The 20,730-nt window shown below is 37.6% G+C and overlaps 1 protein-coding gene across 1 annotated transcript in view; it reads left to right on the top strand.

Moving 5' to 3' along the window:
- LYPD6 (LY6/PLAUR domain containing 6) overlaps nucleotides 1-20,475 on the top strand; it is a 49,969-nt gene extending 29,494 nt beyond the window's left edge. Inside the window, exons 3-4 of the mRNA XM_017523228.2 lie at nucleotides 15,227-15,357; nucleotides 17,252-20,475. Coding sequence (XP_017378717.1) covers nucleotides 15,227-15,357; nucleotides 17,252-17,419 — 299 coding nt within the window. The 3' untranslated portion in view covers nucleotides 17,420-20,475. The remainder of the gene's footprint in view (nucleotides 1-15,226; nucleotides 15,358-17,251) is intronic.
- The last annotated feature ends 255 nt before the right edge of the window (nucleotides 20,476-20,730 follow it).

A 20,730-nucleotide genomic window follows, 5' to 3' on the forward strand; every position in this document is an offset into this window, starting at 1 on the left:
TATACGCACCCAATACAGGAGCACCCAGATACATAAGGCAAGTTCTTAATGACTCACAAAGAGACTTAGACTCCCACACAATAATAGTGGGAGACTTTAACACCCCATTGTCAATATTAGACAGATCAACTAGACAGGAAATTAACAAGGATATCCAGCACTTAAACTCGGACCTGAACCAAGCAAACCTAATAGACATTTACAGAACTCTCCACCCCAAATCCACAGAGTATACATTCTTCTCAGCACCACATCACACCTACTCTAAAATTGACCATGTAATTGGAAGCAAACCACTCCTCAGCAAATGCGAAAGAATGGAAATCATAACAGTTTCTCAGACCACAGTGCAATCAAGTGAGAACTCAGAATGCAGAAACTAACTCAGAACCGCACAGCTTCATGGAAACTGAACAACTGGCTCTTGAATGTTGACTGGATAAACAAGGAAATGAAGGCAGAAATAAAGATGTTCTTCGAAACCAACCAGAAGAGAGACACAACATACCAGAATCTCTGGGACACATTTAAAGCAGTCTCTAGAGGAAAATACATAGCAATAAGTGCCCACATGAGAAGCAAGGAGAGATCAAAAATTGACACCCTGTCGTCAAAATTGAAAGAGCTAGAGGAGCAAGATCAAAAAAACTCAAAACCTAGCAGAAGACAAGAAACAGCTAAGATCAGAGCAGAACGGAAGGAGATAGAGACACAAAAAAACCTTCAAAAAATCAATAAATCCAAGGAGCTGGTTTTTCGAAAGGATCAACAAAATAGATCACTAGCCAGATTAATAAAAAAGAAAGGAGAGAATAACCAAATAGATGCAATAAAAAATAATAAAGGGGATATCACCACAGAATCCACAGAAATTCAAACCATCATCAGAGATTCTCTCTTACAAACAACACTATGCACATAAACTAGTAAACCTGGAAGAAATAGATAAATCCCTGGGCACTTGCCTCCTCCCAAGCCTAAACCAGGAAGAAGTTGAAACCCTGAATAGACCCATAACAAGGTCTGAAGTTGAGGCAGCAATTAAGAGCTTACCACCCAAAAAAAGCCCAGGTCCAGATGGGTTCACAGCTGAATTCTACCAGACATACAAAGAGGAGCTGGTATCATTTCTTCTCAAACTATTCCAAACAATACAAAAAGAGGGAATTCTTCCCAAATCATTTTATGACACCAACACCATCCTGATTCCAAAACCCAGCAGAGGCTCAACAAGAAAAGAAAACTTCAGGCCAATATCCATGATGAACATAGACGCAAAAATCTTCAATAAAATCCTGACAAGCCGATTGCAACAGCTCATCAAAAAGCTTATCCACCATGATCAAGTAGGCTTCATCCCAGGGATGCAAGGCTGATTTAACATACGCAGGTCTATAAACATAATTCACCACATAAACAGAACCAAAGACAAAAACCACATGATTATCTCAATTGATGCAGAGAAGGCCTTTGACAAAATTCAACAGCCTTTTATGCTAAAAACCCTCAATAAACTAGGTATTGACGGAACATATCTCAAAATAATAAAAGCTATTTATGACAAACCAACAGCCAATATCATACTGAATGGACAAAAACTGGAAGCATTCCCTTTGAAATCTGGCACTAGACAAGGATGCCCTCTCTCACCACTTCTATTCAATATAGTACTGGAAGTTCTAGCCAGAGCAATCAGGCAAGAAAAAGAAATAAAGGGTAGTCAAATAGGAAAGGAGGAAGTCAAATTGTCTATATTTGCAGACAACATGATTGTATATCTAGAAGACCCCATTGTCTCAGCCCCAAATCACCTGCAACTGATATGCAAGTTCAACAAAGTCTCAGGATACAAAATCAATGTGCAAAAATTACAAGCATTCCTATACACCCATAACTGACTTAAAGAGAGACAAATCAAGAATGAACTGCCATTCACAATTGCTACAAAGAGAATAAAATACCTAGGAATACAAGGAAAGTAAAGGACCTCTTCAAGGAGAACTACAAACCACTGCTCAACGAAATAAGAGAGGACACAAACAGATGGAGAAACATTCCATGTTCATGGTTAGGAAGAGTCAATATCATGAAAATGGCCATTCTGCCCAAAGTAATTTACAGATTCAATGCTATCCTCATCAAGCTACCAATGACCTTCAAAGAACTGGAAAAAAACCACCTTAAACTTCATATGGAACCAAAAGAGAGCCCGCATAGCCAAGTCAATTCTAAGCAAAAAGAACAAAGCTGGAGGCATCACACCACTAGACCTCAAACTATACTACAAGGCTACAGTAATCAAAACAGCATGGTACTGGTACCAAAACAGAGATATAGACCAATGGAACAGAACAGTGGCCTTGGAGGAAACATAACGTATCTACAACCATCTGATCTTTGACAAACCTGACAAAAACAAGCAATGGGGAAAGGATTCCCTGTTCAATAAATGGTGTTGGGAAAACTGGCTAGCCATGTGCAGAAAGCAGAAACTGGATTCCTTCCTGACACCTTACACTAAAATTAGCTCTCGATGGATTAAAGACTTAAACATAAGACCTAACAACATAAAAACCCTAGAAGAAAATCTAGGCAAAACCATTCAGGACATAGGTATAGGCAAGGACTTCATGACCAAAACACCAAAAACATTGGCAACAAAAGCCAAAATAGACGAATGGGACCTAATCAAACTCCACAGCTTCTGCACGGCAAAAGAAACAGTCATTAGAGTGAATTGGAAACCAACAGAATGGGAAAAAATTTTGCACCCTACCCATCCGACAAAGGGCTGATATTCAGAATTTACAAAGGACTAAGACAGATTTACAAGAAAAAAACAAACATGACCATTCAAAAGTGGGCAAAGGATATGAACAGACACTTTACAAAAGAAGACATACATGAGGCCAACATACATGAGCCCAACAAACATGAAAAAATGTTCATCATCACTGGTCATTAGAGAAATGCAAATCAAAACTACATTGAGATAGCATTTCACGCCAGTTCGAATGGTGATCATTAAAAAATCTAGAGACAACAGATGCTGGAGAGGATGTGGAGAAATAGGAACACTTTTACACTGTTGGTGGGAGTGTAAATTAGTTCACCCATTGTGGAAGACAGCATGGCGATTCCTTAAGGACCTAGAAATAGAAATTCCCTTTGACTCAGCAATCCCATTACTGGGTATATATCCAAAGGACTGTAAATCGTTCTACTATAAGGACACATGCACACGAATGTTCACTGCAGAACTGTTTACAATAGTAAAGACCTGGAACCAACCCAAATGCCCATCGATGATAGACTGGACAGGGAAAATGTGGCACATATACACCATGGAATATTATGCAGCCATCAAAAACAATGAGTTCGTGTCTTTTGTAGGGACATGGATGAACCTGGAAACCATCATTCTCAGCAAACTGACACAAGAGCAGAAAATCAAACACCACATGTTCTCACTCATAGGCAGGTGTTGAAGAATGAGAACACATGGACACAGGGAGATGAGCACTACACACTGGGGTCTGTTGGGGGGAAATGGGGGAGGGACAGTGGGGGATGGGGAGTTCAGAGAGATAGCATGGGGAGAAATGCCAGATATAGGGGAAGGGGAGGAAGGCAGCAAATCACACTGCCATCTGTGTACCTATGCAACTATCTTGCATGTTCTTCAAATGTACCCCAAAACCTAAAATGCAAATTTAAAAAAATTTAAAAATAAAAATAAAATAAAAAGCCTGCTATTTTATACAAGGCCCTGTGTTATATTTTGGAGGAAATGCAGACACCAAGAATCAGCCTGATTCTCAAGATTACAATGTATAATACAACAGTAGATCTCAACTGGGAGCAATTCCCTCTTCCCTGCCCAAAGGATATTTGTCAATGTCTGGAGACATTTTTAGTTGTTACTGTTGGGAGTGACATTGGCATCTAGTGAGAAGAGGCTATTGGATGCTGTTAAATGTCCTACAATTCACAGAACAGTCCCCCCAAAACAAAACTACCCCAAAATGTCAAAAGCTGAGAACTTTCCTGGAAAGATGGAGCAGACGTAATTTTCTGTTCCTCCTGCTAAGTACAACAAAAAATTTTGGATATTGTTTATTAAAATGCAAACCAAAAACATGAGAAGACTCTGAAAGGTGTAAAGAAAATGGCAGACTAGTTAGGGACATCAAGACTCAAGGAATAACACAGTGCTGAGTTCATTAGGTTTTCTTTCCATCTCATATATTTTAGATTTGAAGCTGAAGAAGTCAACATCCTGAAAATGCCACAGGCACTGGCAAAATAAACTACCAACAAAAGTTTGCTCTCTAGCAAAAGGACCAGGAAGGGGAAAGCCTAGAAAGACAACTTTTAGACAATAGCTGCTCTATGCCAGCAAAACACCATGGAAAAAATTGTAGTTCCAACCCCATACCAGCAGAAGCTGAATGGGATATCTTGACTTCATCCTCAACAGGCTGTAATGAGATGTCTCAAACTTTCTACTTTGGATTGTATCAGAGAAGGCTAAGTAAAGGGGACTTTTATCCCTCCCCCTAGGCAGAAACAAGGTCTCTCCCACAGAGTCAATAGAGACCTTGTTAGGGAGTTTCACCTCCACCAGCAATAATGCAATGTCTCTACTTTCCCCTGATCAAGGCTGTGTCAATGGAAGCTTAATGGAATCAAGACTTCACTCTTCACCACCACCATTGGTAATGAATGAGGCTACAACATATCTCCCACACCAGGTATCAGTAGAAGCCACATGGGAGCATTAATGAGTCACTCTTACTACTCTCAAACAGGGAGTATAAGATCAAGACCAATATGTCCAGCCTTCAAGTAAAAAAAAAATCACTTGTCATACCAGGAAGACCTCAAACTGAATTAAAACGGCAGAGACATTAGAATTATCTGGCAAGGATTTTAAAGCAGCCATAATAAAAATGTTTCAGTGAGTCATTACAAACACGCTTGAAACAAATTTTTAAAATCTCATCAAAGAAATAGAAAATATGAAGAATAACCAAATGGAAATCATAGAATTGTAACATACTGTACCTGAAATAAAAATCTCAATAGATGGGCTCAACAGCAGAATGGAGGGAAGAATTAGTGAATTTGGACAATAGAGCAATAAAAGTTATCCAATCTGAAAAATAGATAGAAAATAGACTGAGGGGAGATCTTCAGAGCCTCAGAGACCTGTGGAGCTGTAACAAATGTTTTAACACTGTGTCATTGGAGTTCCAAGTGACCAGTAGAAAGAGGGTGAAGCTGAAAAACGTACCCAGAAAGCAGCTAAAAGTTTTCCTAAGAAGTTGAGCAAACCTCAAAGAGGACAAAACTAAAGCAATCCACACAAAAACAAATAACAATGAAACTTCTAAAAACAAAAAGTCTTGAAATAGCAAAACATCTGATATGAGAAAAATTAGTTGAATAAAATGTTTTCATCAGAAACTATGCAGGCCAGAAGTCAATGGTACAGTATTTTTCAACTGTTAAAAAAAAAAAAAAAAAAAAAAAAAACCATCAATGCAGAATCCTATATTCAGAGAAAATATCCTTCAGGAATGTAAAGAAATTAAGACATTTTCAGATGAAGGAAAACTGAAAGAATTTGTCAATAGCAGACCTACCTTAAAAGAATGCTGAAGGAAACTCTATATGCAGAAAGGAAATAATAAAAGAAGGAAACTTGAAATATCAGAACGGAAGAAAAAGCATAGTAAACAAAACTGTGTATATTACAGTATAGTAAAACAGAATGTCCTTCTCCTTTTGAGTTTTCTGAATTATGTTTCACAGTTGAAGCAAAAATTATGCTGTGTGATGTGGTTCTAAATATATTGTGGAGGATTATTTAAGACAATTATATTATGGCCAGGCTTGGTGGCTCATGCCTGTAATCCCAACACTTTGGGAGGCCAAGGTGGGCAGATCACCTGAAGTCAGGAGTTCAAGACCAGTCTGGCCAGGTTGGTGAAACTCCATCTCTACTAAAAATATAAAAATTAGCCAGACATGGTGGTGGGCACCTGTACTCCCAGCTACTCGGGAGGCTGAGGCAGGAGAATCACTTGAACCTGGGAGGTGGAGGTTGCAGTGAGCCAAGATTGCCCCACTGCACTCCAGACTGTGTGACAGAGCAAGATTTTGTCTCAAAAAAAAAAAAAAAATTACAAGTGAATGAGGGTAATAGGACACAAAAAGAGGTAGGGTTTCTACACTTCACTTTAATTGGTAAAATGATAATGCCAGTATATGTGATAAGTTATGCATATAATTCAATACCTAGAGCAATAGTTTTAAAAAGAGATATACTCAAAAGCACTATGGATAAATCACAATGGAATTCTAAAAAATGTTCATGTAACCCATGGGAATATAAGAAAAAGAAAACAAAACAAAGAACAAAATAACAGAATTAAGTCTTACTGTATCTATAACTACCTTAAATATAAATGGCATAAATAAATGAAATAAATGTATGACAGACTGTTAAAACATGACCCAAATATATGTCATCTATAATAAATTTTTACTTCAAAATAATTACATAAGCAAATTAAAAGAATGGAAAAGATAACATAGAAACATCAGTGCAAACAAAATTACTGGAGGCAGAGGAATATTATAGCATGATTTAAAAAAAAAAAACAGTCCACTTGAAGACATAGCAATCTTAAATATACAAGCATCAAGTAACAGAGCTGAAAAATACATGCGACAGAATAATATAAATGAAAGGAGGAATAGATAAATCTACAATTATAGTTGAAGAGTTCAACACCACTCTTTCAAAAAGTGATAGACTGCAGAAAGAAAATCAGCAAAGATACAGAAGAATTCAACAGGCCTGTTAACCAGCAGAATCTAATTGACATTTACAGAACACTCCATCCAACAACACCAGAATATACATTGTTTTCAAATGCCCATGGAAAGCATACCAAAATAAACTATATCCTGGGCCATAAAGCAAACCTCAACAAACTTTTAAAAATTGAAATCATACAAAGTGTTTTCTGACACAGTAGAATTAAACTAGAGATCAATGACAGATAAATGGAAGAGCACCAAACACTTGGAAACTAAACAATGCACATCTAAATAATCCATAGATCAAAGATAAAATCTTAAGGAAAAATTAAAAAGACAGTGAACCTAATGAAAATAAAACATGAAAATTTGTAGGACACAGCAAAAACAGTGCTGAGACAGAAATTTATACCACTATATAGACATTAGAAAACAAGAAAGTGGAAAAGGAAGAGCAAAAACCAAAAGTAAAATAAAACAAGACTAAGCAAAAATCAGGAAATAATAATAAGGATAAAAATCAGTGAGAATATATATACTAAAGCCTTTCATTGTGCACCATAAATATATACAATTTTTGTCAATTAAAAAAATCAATGGAGAAAAACATTAAGAAATAAGGGGATAGTATGATTAACTCAAAAGCGTAAGTTCAACAACTTAGGTGAAATGGACCATAACTCAAAAAAACAAAGTACGGCAATGTAAATTAGTTCAACCATTGTGGAAGACAGTGTGGCGATTCCTCAAGGACCTGGAAATAGAAATTCCATTTGACCCAGCAATCCCACTAATGGGTATATATCCAAAGGATTATAAATCGTTCTGCTATAAGGACACATGCACACGAATGTTCATTGCAGCACAGTTTACAATAGCAAAGACCTGGAACCAACCCAAATGCCCATCGACGATAGACTGGATAGGGAAAATGTGGCACATATACACCATGGAATATTATGCAGCCATCAAAAACTGAGTTCGTGTCCTTTGTAGGGACATAGATGAACCTGGAAAACATCATTCTCAGCAAACTGACACAAGAACAGAAAATCAAACACCGCATGTTCTCACTCATAGGTGGGTGCTGAAAAATCAGAACACATGGACACAGGGAGGGGAGCATCACACACTGGGGTCTGTTGGGGGGAAATGGGAGGGACAGTGGGGGGTGGGGAGTTGGGGAGAGATAGCATGGGGAGAAATGCCAGATATAGGTTAAGGGGAGGAAGGCAGCAAATCACACTGCCATCTGTGTACCTATGCAACTATCTTGCATGTCCTTCACATGTACCCCAAAACCTAAAATGCAATAAAAAATGAACTAGTCTTATAACAATTAAGAAAATTTATAACTTTAAAACATCCATAAAAGAACTCTCCAAGCCCAAATAATTTCACTGGAGAATTTTACCAAGTTTTAATAGAGGAATTAACACCAATTCTACACAAAATCTTTCAGAAAATGGAAGAGAAGCGGGAATACTTCTCAATTCATTTTATGAAGCTGGAGTTACCCTGATACCAAAACCAGACCAAGACAGCAGCAACAAACAAAGCAAAATACAAAATTCCAATTATTTTTTATGAATACAGACACCAAAGTTCTTAACAAAATATTGACAAATAGAAAATAACAACATATAAAAAGAATTATGCACCATGACAAAGTGGGGCTTAGTCCAGAGATGCAGGGCTGGTTTAATCTCTGAAAATTAACCAATGTAATCCATAATATTAATAGGCTAATGATGAAAAATCACATGTTAATATCAATGTAAAAATTGGCAAAATTATACACCATTTATGATTAAAACCTATCAGAAAAAATAGGGATAGAGAGAAAATTCTTCACCTTGATAAAGAACACCAATTTTTTAAAAAAATACATTTAACATTATACTTAATGGTGAAAGACTGTGTGCATTCCTGCTAAGACCAAGAGCTAAGTAATTAAGTCTGCTTTCACTACTTTTATTTAGTGTAGTCTTGTTTCTAACCAGTGCAATAAGACAAGAAAAGTAAATAAAAGACATACAGATTGGAAAGGAAAAAAATGACTGTCCTTTTACAAAGAAAACATGATTTCTATGTAGAAAATTCCAACAAATCTAAAGAGAATTCCTAGAACTCATAAATGAGTTCATCAAGGTCATAGAATATAAGATAAATTCAGAACTCAATTGTATTACATATTCTATTAATTAACTTGTGGACACTTAAATTTAAAATATACCATTTATATTTGCTCAGAAGAATTAAATACTTACAGGTAAATCTAAGCAAAACATGTATAGGACTTGCATGCTGAAAGTTACAAACATCAATAAATAAAATTAAATAAATTGAAAGACTATGTTCATAGATTGAAACACAGCATAGTAAAATGTCAATTCTCTATATATTGATATGTAGATTTAATGCAATTTATGTCAAAATCCCAGTAAGAATTTTTTTTTAAGATATAGACAAATGTGTTCTACAGTTTATATGGAAAGGTAAGAAACTGGGATAGCTAAAACAATTTTGAAAAAGAATGAAGTGGGAGGAATCAAAATACCCTATTTCAGGATTTAATATACAGCTATAGTAATCAAGACTGTGGTATTGGCACAGTCATAGACATAGATCAATTAAACATAATAAATATACCAACTAATTTTTAACAAGGGTGTAAAGGCAATTCAGTGGAGGAAAGATAGATAGCCTTTTTAACAAAGGGTACTGGAGAAACTGGACATTCACAGGCAAAAAATGAATCTCAGCCCATCTCACACCTTTTACAAAAGTTAAAGTGAATCACAGACTTAAATGTGAAATGTTAGCATTTAGGAAAAAATAGTAGAAAATCTTCATAAATCTAAGGCTAGGTGAGGTTCTTAGACTTAATACCAAAAGCATGACACATAAAAGAAAAAATGATAAATTGGACTTCATCAAAATTTAAAACTTTTTTGCCCTGCACAAGACCTTGTTAAGAGAATGAAAATTCAAGCTATGAAATGGGAAAAAATATTTGCAATCACATATCTGACAAGGAACTGCTATCTAGAACATATAATTTTCAAAACACACAAGTAAACAAAACACATAATTAGAAAATAGGAAAAATATGAACAGACATTTTGCCAAAGAAGATAAAACCAGATGGCAAATAAACACATGAAAACATATTCAACATTATTAGCCATAAGGAAAATGCAAATTTCAAACACATGACTATACTTCTATCAGAATACCTAAAATACAAAGAAAAAATGCCACATGCTAGTACAGAGAAGGAGAAAACAGATCACTCATATACTGTTGTTGGGAATGTAAAATGGTACAGCCACTCTGGAAAGCAGTTTGGCAGTTTCTTACACAGCTAAACATGCAACTACCATATGACCCAACAATTTTACTTCTGGTCACTCATACAGAGAAGTGAAAACATGTTCACATAGAAACCTCTACATAAACGCTTGTAGTAGCTTTATTAATAATATCTCTAAACTGGAAACAAACCTGATATCTTTTCAATGGTTGAATGGTTAAACCAGCTTTAGTACATCTATACCATGGACTACTACTCAACAATAAAAATTAACGAACTCTTAGTACTCAACAACCCAGTGAATGAGACTGAGTGAAAATGCCCAAATCCAAAATATTACATGTTGTATAACTCATTTATATAACATTCTCATAAAAAAAACAAAATTATAGAAATGCAGTACCATATAGTTGTTGCCAAGGGTGAAGGAAGGGGTGGGGGCTGGAGGGATGAGGGTGTTACTAGAAAACGTCAAAATGAGGGATCCTTATGGCTGTGGAAATGTTCTATATCTTGACTGGATTAATGTCAATATCACAGTTGTGATATTGTAACATAGTTTTGCAGTTGTTAAATCACTTTAACATTTGGGGAAACTGAGTAAAGGCTGTAGAGGATCTTGCTATTAATATTCCTTACAAATGCTTGGGAATCTACAGTTATCTCAAAACAATAGATTAAATTTTTTAAAAAGTTTAAAAACAAAAAGTCAATTGTTTCAAACTTCAGAAACTTTGATTTAGAAGGAAAGGCAGATATTCCAAATGAGAAAGTTAAGGAAGGGGCAACATGGAGAATAGAAAAGATTAACATTGACCTAATTGGAAGATCAGGAAATTCTCACAGAATTTGTCACATTTGGATTGAGCCTTGAAGAATATCAGGTGTCCAGGAGTAGAAAATAGGAAAAAATATGCAGACAAGCTAAGAGTGCACATTTTTCATCATGAATAATCAAAAGTTATCATACTATATCTCAAGGTATATATGAGGCAATGAGAAACTTTGGAGCCTCCATCAAGGAAAACCTTGAGTAAAAGGGCTGAGTTTCAAATGCCAAGCTCTGAGTTAGAAGTGAAATTAATTGATGGTTCTATCAGGGAAGTGCAGTTACTCCAATGTACTTGACACACAACTTCAGGAGCAGAGAGAGAAATGGCCTATCCCTAACACACTCAGGTAGGCCAGTAAGCCTAGTAATTCAGCAATCAGGACTTTTTGACAATTAGGTGGCATTCGTGCTTTCAAGTTTGGTAAGTTGCATGTCAGAGACAAAGAAAACGAGAAACAATGAGGTCCTGAATTGAGGAAATGGAAAATAGAAAAGACCAGATGGATAATGGAGACATTCAGAGGACTTGGAGAGTCCCAGATTAAGCAGAGGAGTCTCAGTTGATTCCAGATTCCTAGTCCAAGCTACTGGAGAACATGGAGGTATGATATCCTAGGAGGTCCCTTCCTGAGAGAGACGTGAAGATCAAAAGATGCAAGGGGGAGGGAGACAATGCGTTGGGTTAAGACACATTAGATGTGAGCTGATGCTGGCAGTGTCCAGGAGATAGTTATAATTTGGTTCTACAGTTCAGGAGAAACTGTCAGACTGAAGACATGGCATCAGAAGTATGATGAAGTCACTTGAGTGAGAAGAGGTTCAAGGACAGAACATGGGACAATATTGACTTTCATATTAGGGAAAGTGTTGAAAGTGGAGACACCAGAGATTAGGACAACATCTAGAAGACAGAACTCTGAAGTCTAAGATGGAGAGTCCCACAGATGAGATTATCCAGAGTCACAAAGAGATCCTACAGGATCAGACATGGGAAAAGGCATGGAATTTGACAGTTAGGGAGCTGTTGCAAGGGAGTAGTGTGGCAGAAGTGAAGAGCTGCATGATCAGTAAGGAATGGGGGCAGGGAGAAAGCAGGCAGCTGTGACTGACTGGCCTTTTATTTTTCAATATAATTTGTCATATTAGTATTAAATATTTTCCTCATTAATTTTCTTGCACCTGGAGGATTATTCTCTAGCATCATTTTTGTCAATCTGTGTGTTTATGAAGAAACTAAAACTAGCAGAGCCATGAAGAATAATTGAATGGCGAGAAAGCCTTTTATAAGAAAGTTGGGCATTTTAAATGTCTCATTTTAATTCAAATCATCTTATGTATGTTTTGTTTATGGTTTGTTATTTAAAACTATTGGTGGGTAAATTAAAGTTTGCAATTTAGCTTTGGATTACTTTTAAATTTCAGAACTTGATTATGAACTCTGAACATTCATGAGCATGTGTGTGAATTTCATAAAAATTCTATTGTCCAGTTGCTGATGAAGTTCTCTTTTCCGTTCCTGATTTAGTTGAATGCCTGTAAACCTAACAGTAAAAGACTTTTGTTTCACAACCTCTTGGAATACCGTGTAGTTGCAGAATATGAGATTTTAGAGACTGAAACTAACCTGGTAGAAATTCAAATGTATCTTTTATCTTTTAGATAAAAGCCTTTGAAATCCTTTTAGTGTGAAGTTATCAGCAGGCTTGATTCTCATATAACCTCATTACTAACTCAAGGAGTATTCAAAATGCATGGAGAACAATGCTCTGTGGCTGAAACTTGGTTTTCATCACTACTTCAGTCCAGTGATAAGCCACTTGTGGCCCATCTAGTTCTACTTGGGAAATTCTGCCTGCTCACCCCAATATACCTTTGGAAATCACAAGATCGCAACACATATAGAAATAGAAGGTTCTCATAAACTGTGCACTGAAGAAACCTGTTCAACTTTTTGAGCATTTCCAAAACTCATTAAACCACAGAACCTTTTTCCACATTGACATTTCATAACTCACCTAGGGATTTTGTAAGATAAGTGGGATGGATGCTTTTGAGAGACTGATGCTTCAGCACTGACGTCTGTACTCCTGGAAGTGATGGCAGTGTTCTCCATATATTTTTGTTTCATGGATTGGACTGGATGAAGCACAAGAAAAAATTCTTAATTCACTGATCTCCCTTCTACCCCTAGAATGAAAAATCAGCTTATTAGGTATTAAGGTTTTGCATGTTTTCCTAAAAAAATATTTTCATCAGTTGTTGTATCTACTTTCATTCAATAGAATAAGCTCTCCATTAATAAATGTATAAGATATTTTGTTAAGGGTAGAAAAGTATGAACAAAGAAGTCACATGAAGTTCAGTTGTTATTTTAAGGCTTAACACAGGATAATTCACTACTTGGGGGAAAAAGCTAATTTCCAAAACTGCAGCTATGTAGTGATTTACTTATTCCATAGTCTATGATCTTATCTGCTCAGATTTACATTTGGAGCAGTAAAACCTCTGGCAGCTGCTCTTAGCTGTCTGCAGGAAGAGAAGACAGGAGATAAGAACATTCCTGATTTTATTGCTTTCTAGAACACTTGAAGTTGTGTGTGTGTAGTGGGGAGAGATGAACCTATTTTGACCATAAACATCCATTGAGTCTGATACCAAAGAAGTAAACCAGTCCTCTTAGAAGATGGGTAAATCTCCCAGGCCATTTGTCAAAACCTGCCAAATGCTTAAAAAAGAGGAGAGCTGCTTCCTCTTCTTCCTCAGAAAAGCAATCACTCCAGTGTTAAGCTAGTTTAGAGCTTTAGGAGAATTATTGCCAAGTATAAAACTTTCAACTATTATTATGAGTTCCCCACATGACCTTATCCTACTCCTAAGGAGCTCTTCAGGACCATGAGCAACCTTGGAAAAAGCCTCAACCCAATCCAACTAACAATCCCAGCTGGGGTGCAGTATGGGACAGCATTTAGGGGAGAGTGTTGACACAGACTCTGCCCAGGCACACCCATCAATAGCATTACTACTGGGAAAGTGGCAGCTCTTAGTACGATTTGATTTGAGGCCATTTGAGATTTCTGTCAAGTAAGGGTCTCTAGGAAAGACTGTTAAAACTCCTGAGTTTTTATGACTTCCAGGATGCATTGATGGGTCTGTATTAGCTCATTCTCAGGGCTTAAAATTTTCCTATACATTCTTCTTTGGACATTAGTTCTTCAGTTAAAAGCTGCCAAAATCATGACAGAATCTGTAGGGGGGAATTTTTATTACCTAATAATCTCATCAGAGGTCATAAGTCCATATTAGCCACTAAATATCTGAACTATATAAAGCATGCAAAGCTGGGTCCAAGATGTGGATAAAAAATAGCTCAGTGACATTTCTTAAGAATTATTCATTTTCTTTTTTAATGTGAAAGTAGAGCAAGAACATTCTCCTAAATCCCAGGCTGAGAGAGCTGAACATTGCCTGGAGGCCTTAAAGAATTACATTAACAAAGCCATTTTTCTTTAGTTTTTAAATTACACATAAAAAGTTCCCCAAAGATTTTTGGAAGAAATCTCAAGCTTTCAGATTCGTTAGCCATAGAGGGACCTCTGGAAACTCCCACCATGGTCTTCATCTGTGGTCCTGGGAAGACACTGAAATCATGCTAGGGAGAAATGAAGCGCCTTAGTTTTGGAAAAATGTGCGTTATTGAGTCACTCTTCCTCTGTAATGGATCCTAGGACCCAGCTATGCTCATTGGCACAAAGTTTTAAATTGTTCTGCTCTTGTGAATAGCTGCTTCCCCCTAAGACACACATACCAGCCACTTTTGCAGAGTTTTACCTCCTTGAGGACCACTGTTGCCTAACTCCTTTTAACCCTGAATTCTTTGAACCTCTTTGTCCTTTCGTCTTCCTCAAAATTGCCGCGACTTATACCTCTTAAATCATGCCCCCAAACCACTCATCCCCTAAAATAAAAATCAGTACAGTGGCAAAATATGCTGAAAGGCAAAGAGAAACTGTGTCCTGGTTTATGGGGATCATGTTGGGCAAAGAAATATTCTTTGAAGGCTGTCTTCCCACCATGGCAAAGCAAAGCTCTCCAAGGTTTTCAGGATTGGACATAAACTCAAAGCAGTGCACATCTTATGTGCTAGTAGGTCTTTTCTGGAATGGTAATGTTGCCACTCGTGTTTTCTTTTTAGGTGGGTTGGGCTAACATTTCTCACCTCAAATAAAATATATTTTCTCTATTGACAGAGACCAGATACTGCTACACTCAGCACACAATGGAAGTCACAGGAAACAGTATCTCAGTCACCAAACGCTGCGTCCCACTAGAAGAGTGCTTATCCACGGGCTGCAGAGACTCCGAGCATGAAGGCCACAAGGTCTGGGCAACAGAACAAGTGACCAATACTGCATAGCCAGCTGCCTCCTCTTCGGACATCCGCCAGTACTCATGAGCAGATTCTTACTCCCCCAAAAAGGATGCCTTTTGACTGTCTTTATGCTCTATGAAAAGATGCTTCCTTTCCTGTTTGCTCTAAAAGAATACACATTTATACCAGAGCATAGGGCAACTGATATAAATTGTGTAAACACACATCAAGAGGGTATTCAGTGTTATTATAAATCCTTTCTTCACTCAGAGAAAAATAATAAAGCTACCAGAAAAAAGAGGAGCAAGGGACCAGTTATGTCCATCACGGTGAAGCTTTGCAGATGTACCCAGATCATTCATCACAGTAGGACCTAGGCAATTCAGCTTTGATAACTTTCTGTAAAGTGGGGTACATGTTGTGACTCGATGTCAGTGTGGGGAGGGTCTCCATTGGCTCTTGAGTCATTTGATAGGTGATGAGAGAGCTATCTTGTGTGTTTGGTTAAGCTTCACCTGGTGCCTGTAGAAGCCTGTGTACAGAAACACCTGGTGCCTGTATACAGAAGCACTCAGTGTAAAATGAGCTTGGGAGGCAGCCTTGAAGGGGCGTATAAAGAATCACAGAAAGGCAGCTTCACCCTCCTGCTGTACCTGTGACCTGAATACATCAGACCTTGGCCTTTATTTAGCATTGAACACTTCTCCTGCAGGCAGCCTTCCTGGTGGTTTGGGCAATGCGCTCTCTCAATACCTGGGAGCAGCACTGTCAGTAAGGGCTTTTTTTAATTATTATTTTTATTTTTTAAGAAGGTAGACACCTAATTTTCAAGCAACCTCTTGAATACACTAATAATTAAAATTTTAAATCTGCCCTTTCTGCTCCTGGTTCAAAAATGAGCAAAACCAGAGGCTTTCCCTGACCTCTCCAGCAAATTGGGCTTGATTCTGAGGTGTTACTGTGGCCTCTTTACTAAGGAGAAAGTTAAGGATTAGAGAAGTTGGGTCATATGCTCACACAGCTGGTAAGTGACAGGGACAACAAAATTCCAACTCACCTCTAGTTTAGAGTCTCCTCAACATTATACCTTCTCCCTGGCCCATGTCAACTGTGACTAAAGATTCAAGTCCCTGCAGGATAATGACTGTATAGAGTATTATTAATAACCATCCTATGACTAAGAATCACTTGGAAATCTTGCTGAAATGTATTCTCATTCTCTGGGGCAAGGTTTGAGATTCTGCGCTTATAACAAACTCCCAGCTGATGGTGAGCTACTGGTCTGTACTTTGTGTGGCCATACCCCCAAGACAATTTTTGTCACTAATTCTGTGGGTTTCTTTCTTTCTTATGATCCATGAGTAAGGCGGTATAAAGCAGGAGTAACTACATGAATGAAAACCCTTCAAACATTAACTCACTTAATGAAAATGGAGACACTCATGCAGATAGTTCTAACGAAAGTCAATACTCAAGTTTAAATTACCCCGGTTGTTGCCACTTGACTCTCACTTGAAAACTTGGTAGATGAAGGCTTACCCTCTCTTCCTCAAGTAGTCAGAAAGAGCCTCATGGAAAAGGAAGGAGAATTTTCATTATTCCCATTTTAAGGGTGAAAAATCCAGGAAGGATACACACCTTTGTAAGAATCATATGGGGTAGGGGCGTCAAAAGCAAAATCTAGATCTCTTGAAGTTTGGTCTGGGAAGTTTTCATTTTGACTGGATTGCTTCTAGATGAAATATTATCAGCAGGCTTCCTGAAAGTACAGTTGGCATCCCCTTTGTAGATCAGGTAGTTTTTGCTTGAGTCTTGCTGTGTGGGAGACAGTTCCTTCATAAACCCCTGCCTCCTTCCAAGACATGCTGGCTTCTCATTATCTTTTCTTCTTCCTTTCTTTCAGGTCTGCACTTCTTGTTGTGAAGGAAATATCTGTAATTTGCCACTGCCCCGAAATGAAACTGATGCCACATTTGCCACGACATCACCTATAAATCAGACAAACAGGCACCCACGCTGTATGTCAGTGATAGTGTCCTGTTTGTGGTTGTGGTTAGGGCTCATGTTATAGCAGCTCAATGGCTCCATGTGTTAATAGCAGTCCATGGGGATCTTGATGGTCCACAGTCCTGCATTAGTCAATGGCCTGACAGTAATTACACATGTGAGACACAACACTCTTGGAGGTCATCACAGCCAAGCATTGCCACTTTACATGATCATGGAATAAATGTTGCTTCATTGTAGCCATTTTGAGTCTAACAAAGACCCATCAAAGCCAGCCTTCTGTCAATACAGCCTGAGTTATATAACACAAAACTTTGTTTTCATTCCAAGAAGTACTCTGCAATTTATCGAGATCTAGGGTTCTTAATTTGGAAGAATGCACGCATGAGATACAGGGGGTCCTGAGACTTTCTAAGATATGAGTATGTTATAGGAGCATGTATAGATGTGGAATTTCCAGGAGAAAATTGGTTTAAACATAATCATGAATTCACTTGTAGCTTTAGAATTTTAAAACATTGACTCCAAAATGAATGGACTGTGTCCCTGGAGATTCTGAGTCCCTGGAAGAATAGTAATTCCAACAATTCCAGCCATTTGTTCAATTAATTTTCCCAACATTCTCCCAGTGCAGGGAATCACATTCCCTCTGTTCTGTGCAGAAGACAAAAAGGCAGTCTCAAAAGTTTTTTATATTTGTGGGTGTGCCTGGAGGAAGATTTTCCCCAACTTAATGGAGCCAGTGTCCATAAACTGGCTGTGTTATCCCTTCATAAACTAGGTGAGATCAGCCTTCTTCTTGACTTGGCACCTAATTATGCTTCATGAGATCCTAGATTCCACCTGGGTCAATTGTGTCCAGAGCCCCAAAGCAGGATGGAGTTGTTTTCCCCAGATATGGAGTTCTATTCGGCCATAGATAAGCTAGACAGAATTTCAGAATGAAAGGACAATGTGTGGAGATTAGTCCTAGTACATTCTGAGGGCCCATTAGATGGCTCAGCCAACTTCTTATGCCATCTGCAGTTCATACTGCCAAAGAGCCCCCACTTCCAAATGCCCAGTGACTTTAGGGAGAAGATTCTGCATTAAATTGTCTTTAGAGTGATAGGGAAAGAAGGCATAATATGTGATGATGAGAAGGTAGACCAGTGAGGTGATTGCAGGACTACCAAGGAGGCTCAATGGGAAGTTTTCATTTCTTTTAGAAATTGTTTTTGAAGTAAATGGGAAAATTTTTGTCATCCTTCCTGTATTTTTGGTACCCCAAGTTACAGTTTTTCTTCTTCCTTGTAAATAATTTAAACAGTATTTATTTTTGTATGGCATAACTAGAAACTAAAATATATTCTAAAAAATTCTTTATTCTGAACAAAGTGATCAAATTAGAATACATATTTTTCAACAGTGGTAGAGCTTTTAATATATGTTTATTGAAAGTTATCTATACTACTTTCACCAGTGTTGAAAAAAAGTTAACATGTTTTGAGCAAGAGCAATATGTTTGCCTCAAGGATTTTTCTCATGGTTTCTTCAGTGATGGTGTCCTGGAATTATTCAGGTGGTGACCATCACTGGTCTAAGTTTCTGTGTAGTGTTGCGGGATGTGTTTGTGTGAAACTTGGTAGAACCATAGCTAATAAAGAAGACAGTGTTGTCAAGGTCCATCTGCCCTCCATAGAAAAATGTCTCTGGCTCATAAAATGAAACTCCCTCAGGGACTAAATATGAACCTGACAGCAGTAGCTCTGATACAAAATAATCTAAATTGCATCAAATGGCCTTAATTCAGAGTTTGTTAGGCTTATCAATATGTTGCTTTTAATTGGGGTGGAAAGTAGAGAGAGAGAGAAAGCAAGACATTTATTAAGCACCTCGTATGTGTCAGGCACTATGCTAAGCACTTTACATAAGTTAGGATTAATCTCTGCAAGAATCCTATAAGGAATGTTACTAGTATTTACACTTTACACATGAAGCTACCAAAACTCAAAAAAATGCAATGATGTGAAGCCGTTTCCTTCAGATTTAGGTTATGTGGTATGAGGTGGGATTGAAGAGGAAAGAAAGGTGGAATTATACCCCTAGGAAAACTTTCAGGCCTGACTTCATGGGAATTCATCCATCTTGTCATGTGGAGTTTATCTCACCCTGCTGTTGCAGGATGTCATTTGCATGTGTCCCCAGATTTTTTTTTTGAGGAGTTGGGGGTTTGGCTTCCTCATTCATCCCTCTTGCTAAAAGAGGAGATAGTTGATGTTGCATCTAAAGATGCTGTAAGACAATGAAAATTTGATGTTGTACATATCTACAAGTACCATTTTTGTGCATGATTACACTCCACTGACATCTTCCAAGTACTGCATGTGATTGAATAAGAAACAAGAAAGTGACCACACCAAAGCCTCCCTGGCTGGTGTACAGGGATCAGGTCCACCATGGTGCAGATTCAGCCACCACCCAGGGAGTGCTCACAGACTCTGCATAGATGTTGCTGCATGCAGCCCATGTGCCTGTCAGAATGGCTTGTGTTTAATTCTCTTGAAAGAAAGTGATTTGCTCACTATTCCCAGCCTCAAGGAGCCAAGGAAGGGTCATTCATGTGGAAGGTCCAGGACTGGTCAGCCATCTGACTTTTCTACCACATTAAATTTTCCATTAAATCTCACCATTGGTAATGGCTTAAGTGTAAAGAGCCATGATGTGTATATTAAGCTATGTGCCACTATTTATTTTTAGACTTTCCACAGCATTCATGTCAATATGGGATTAATGCCTAAACTTTGTAAATGTTGTACATTTTGTAAATTAATGAATAAAGGTTTTGAGTGTATCTTACCAGGCTCCTCCTTGCAAATGCACATGTCAATCAATGATTAATGTACCCAGGTTATGCATAAGGCATTGGGCTTAGTGCCACAGGGAACTTCCTTCCAGAGGCTCGCTTTTTAGTTGTATAGACAAAAATATATGCATGAAAAGATACAAGGCATTTCACCCATGCCAAATGATTCATACAGGCTGTTTAAGTACTGCAGAAAACAAAAGAAGGAAAGATTCTAAGACTTTTCAATAAGGTCTACAGCTTCCCAAGAGCATGTCTTTGTTAAATCAGGAAATATAAAAATTGTGTGTGTGTGTGTGTGTGTGTGTGTGTGTGTGTGTGTGTGTGTGTAAATATACCACCCCCCCCATTGACTATTTTTAAATATTACTCTATTTGAGGTGCTGTGTTAATGATGATAAACCAGAAAACATTTTCTCCTGGTTTCTTCTGCAATAGAAAATAAATATTGGAATAGTGCACATATCATTTTTATCTATAAAATGAATTTCTTATATTGTTCTTAGAAAAGTGATAGACATTGAAAGCAA

Source organism: Cebus imitator, unplaced genomic scaffold (genome assembly GCF_001604975.1).
Source record: "Cebus imitator isolate Cc_AM_T3 unplaced genomic scaffold, Cebus_imitator-1.0 Scaffold27, whole genome shotgun sequence".
Lineage (NCBI taxonomy): Eukaryota > Metazoa > Chordata > Mammalia > Primates > Cebidae > Cebus > Cebus imitator.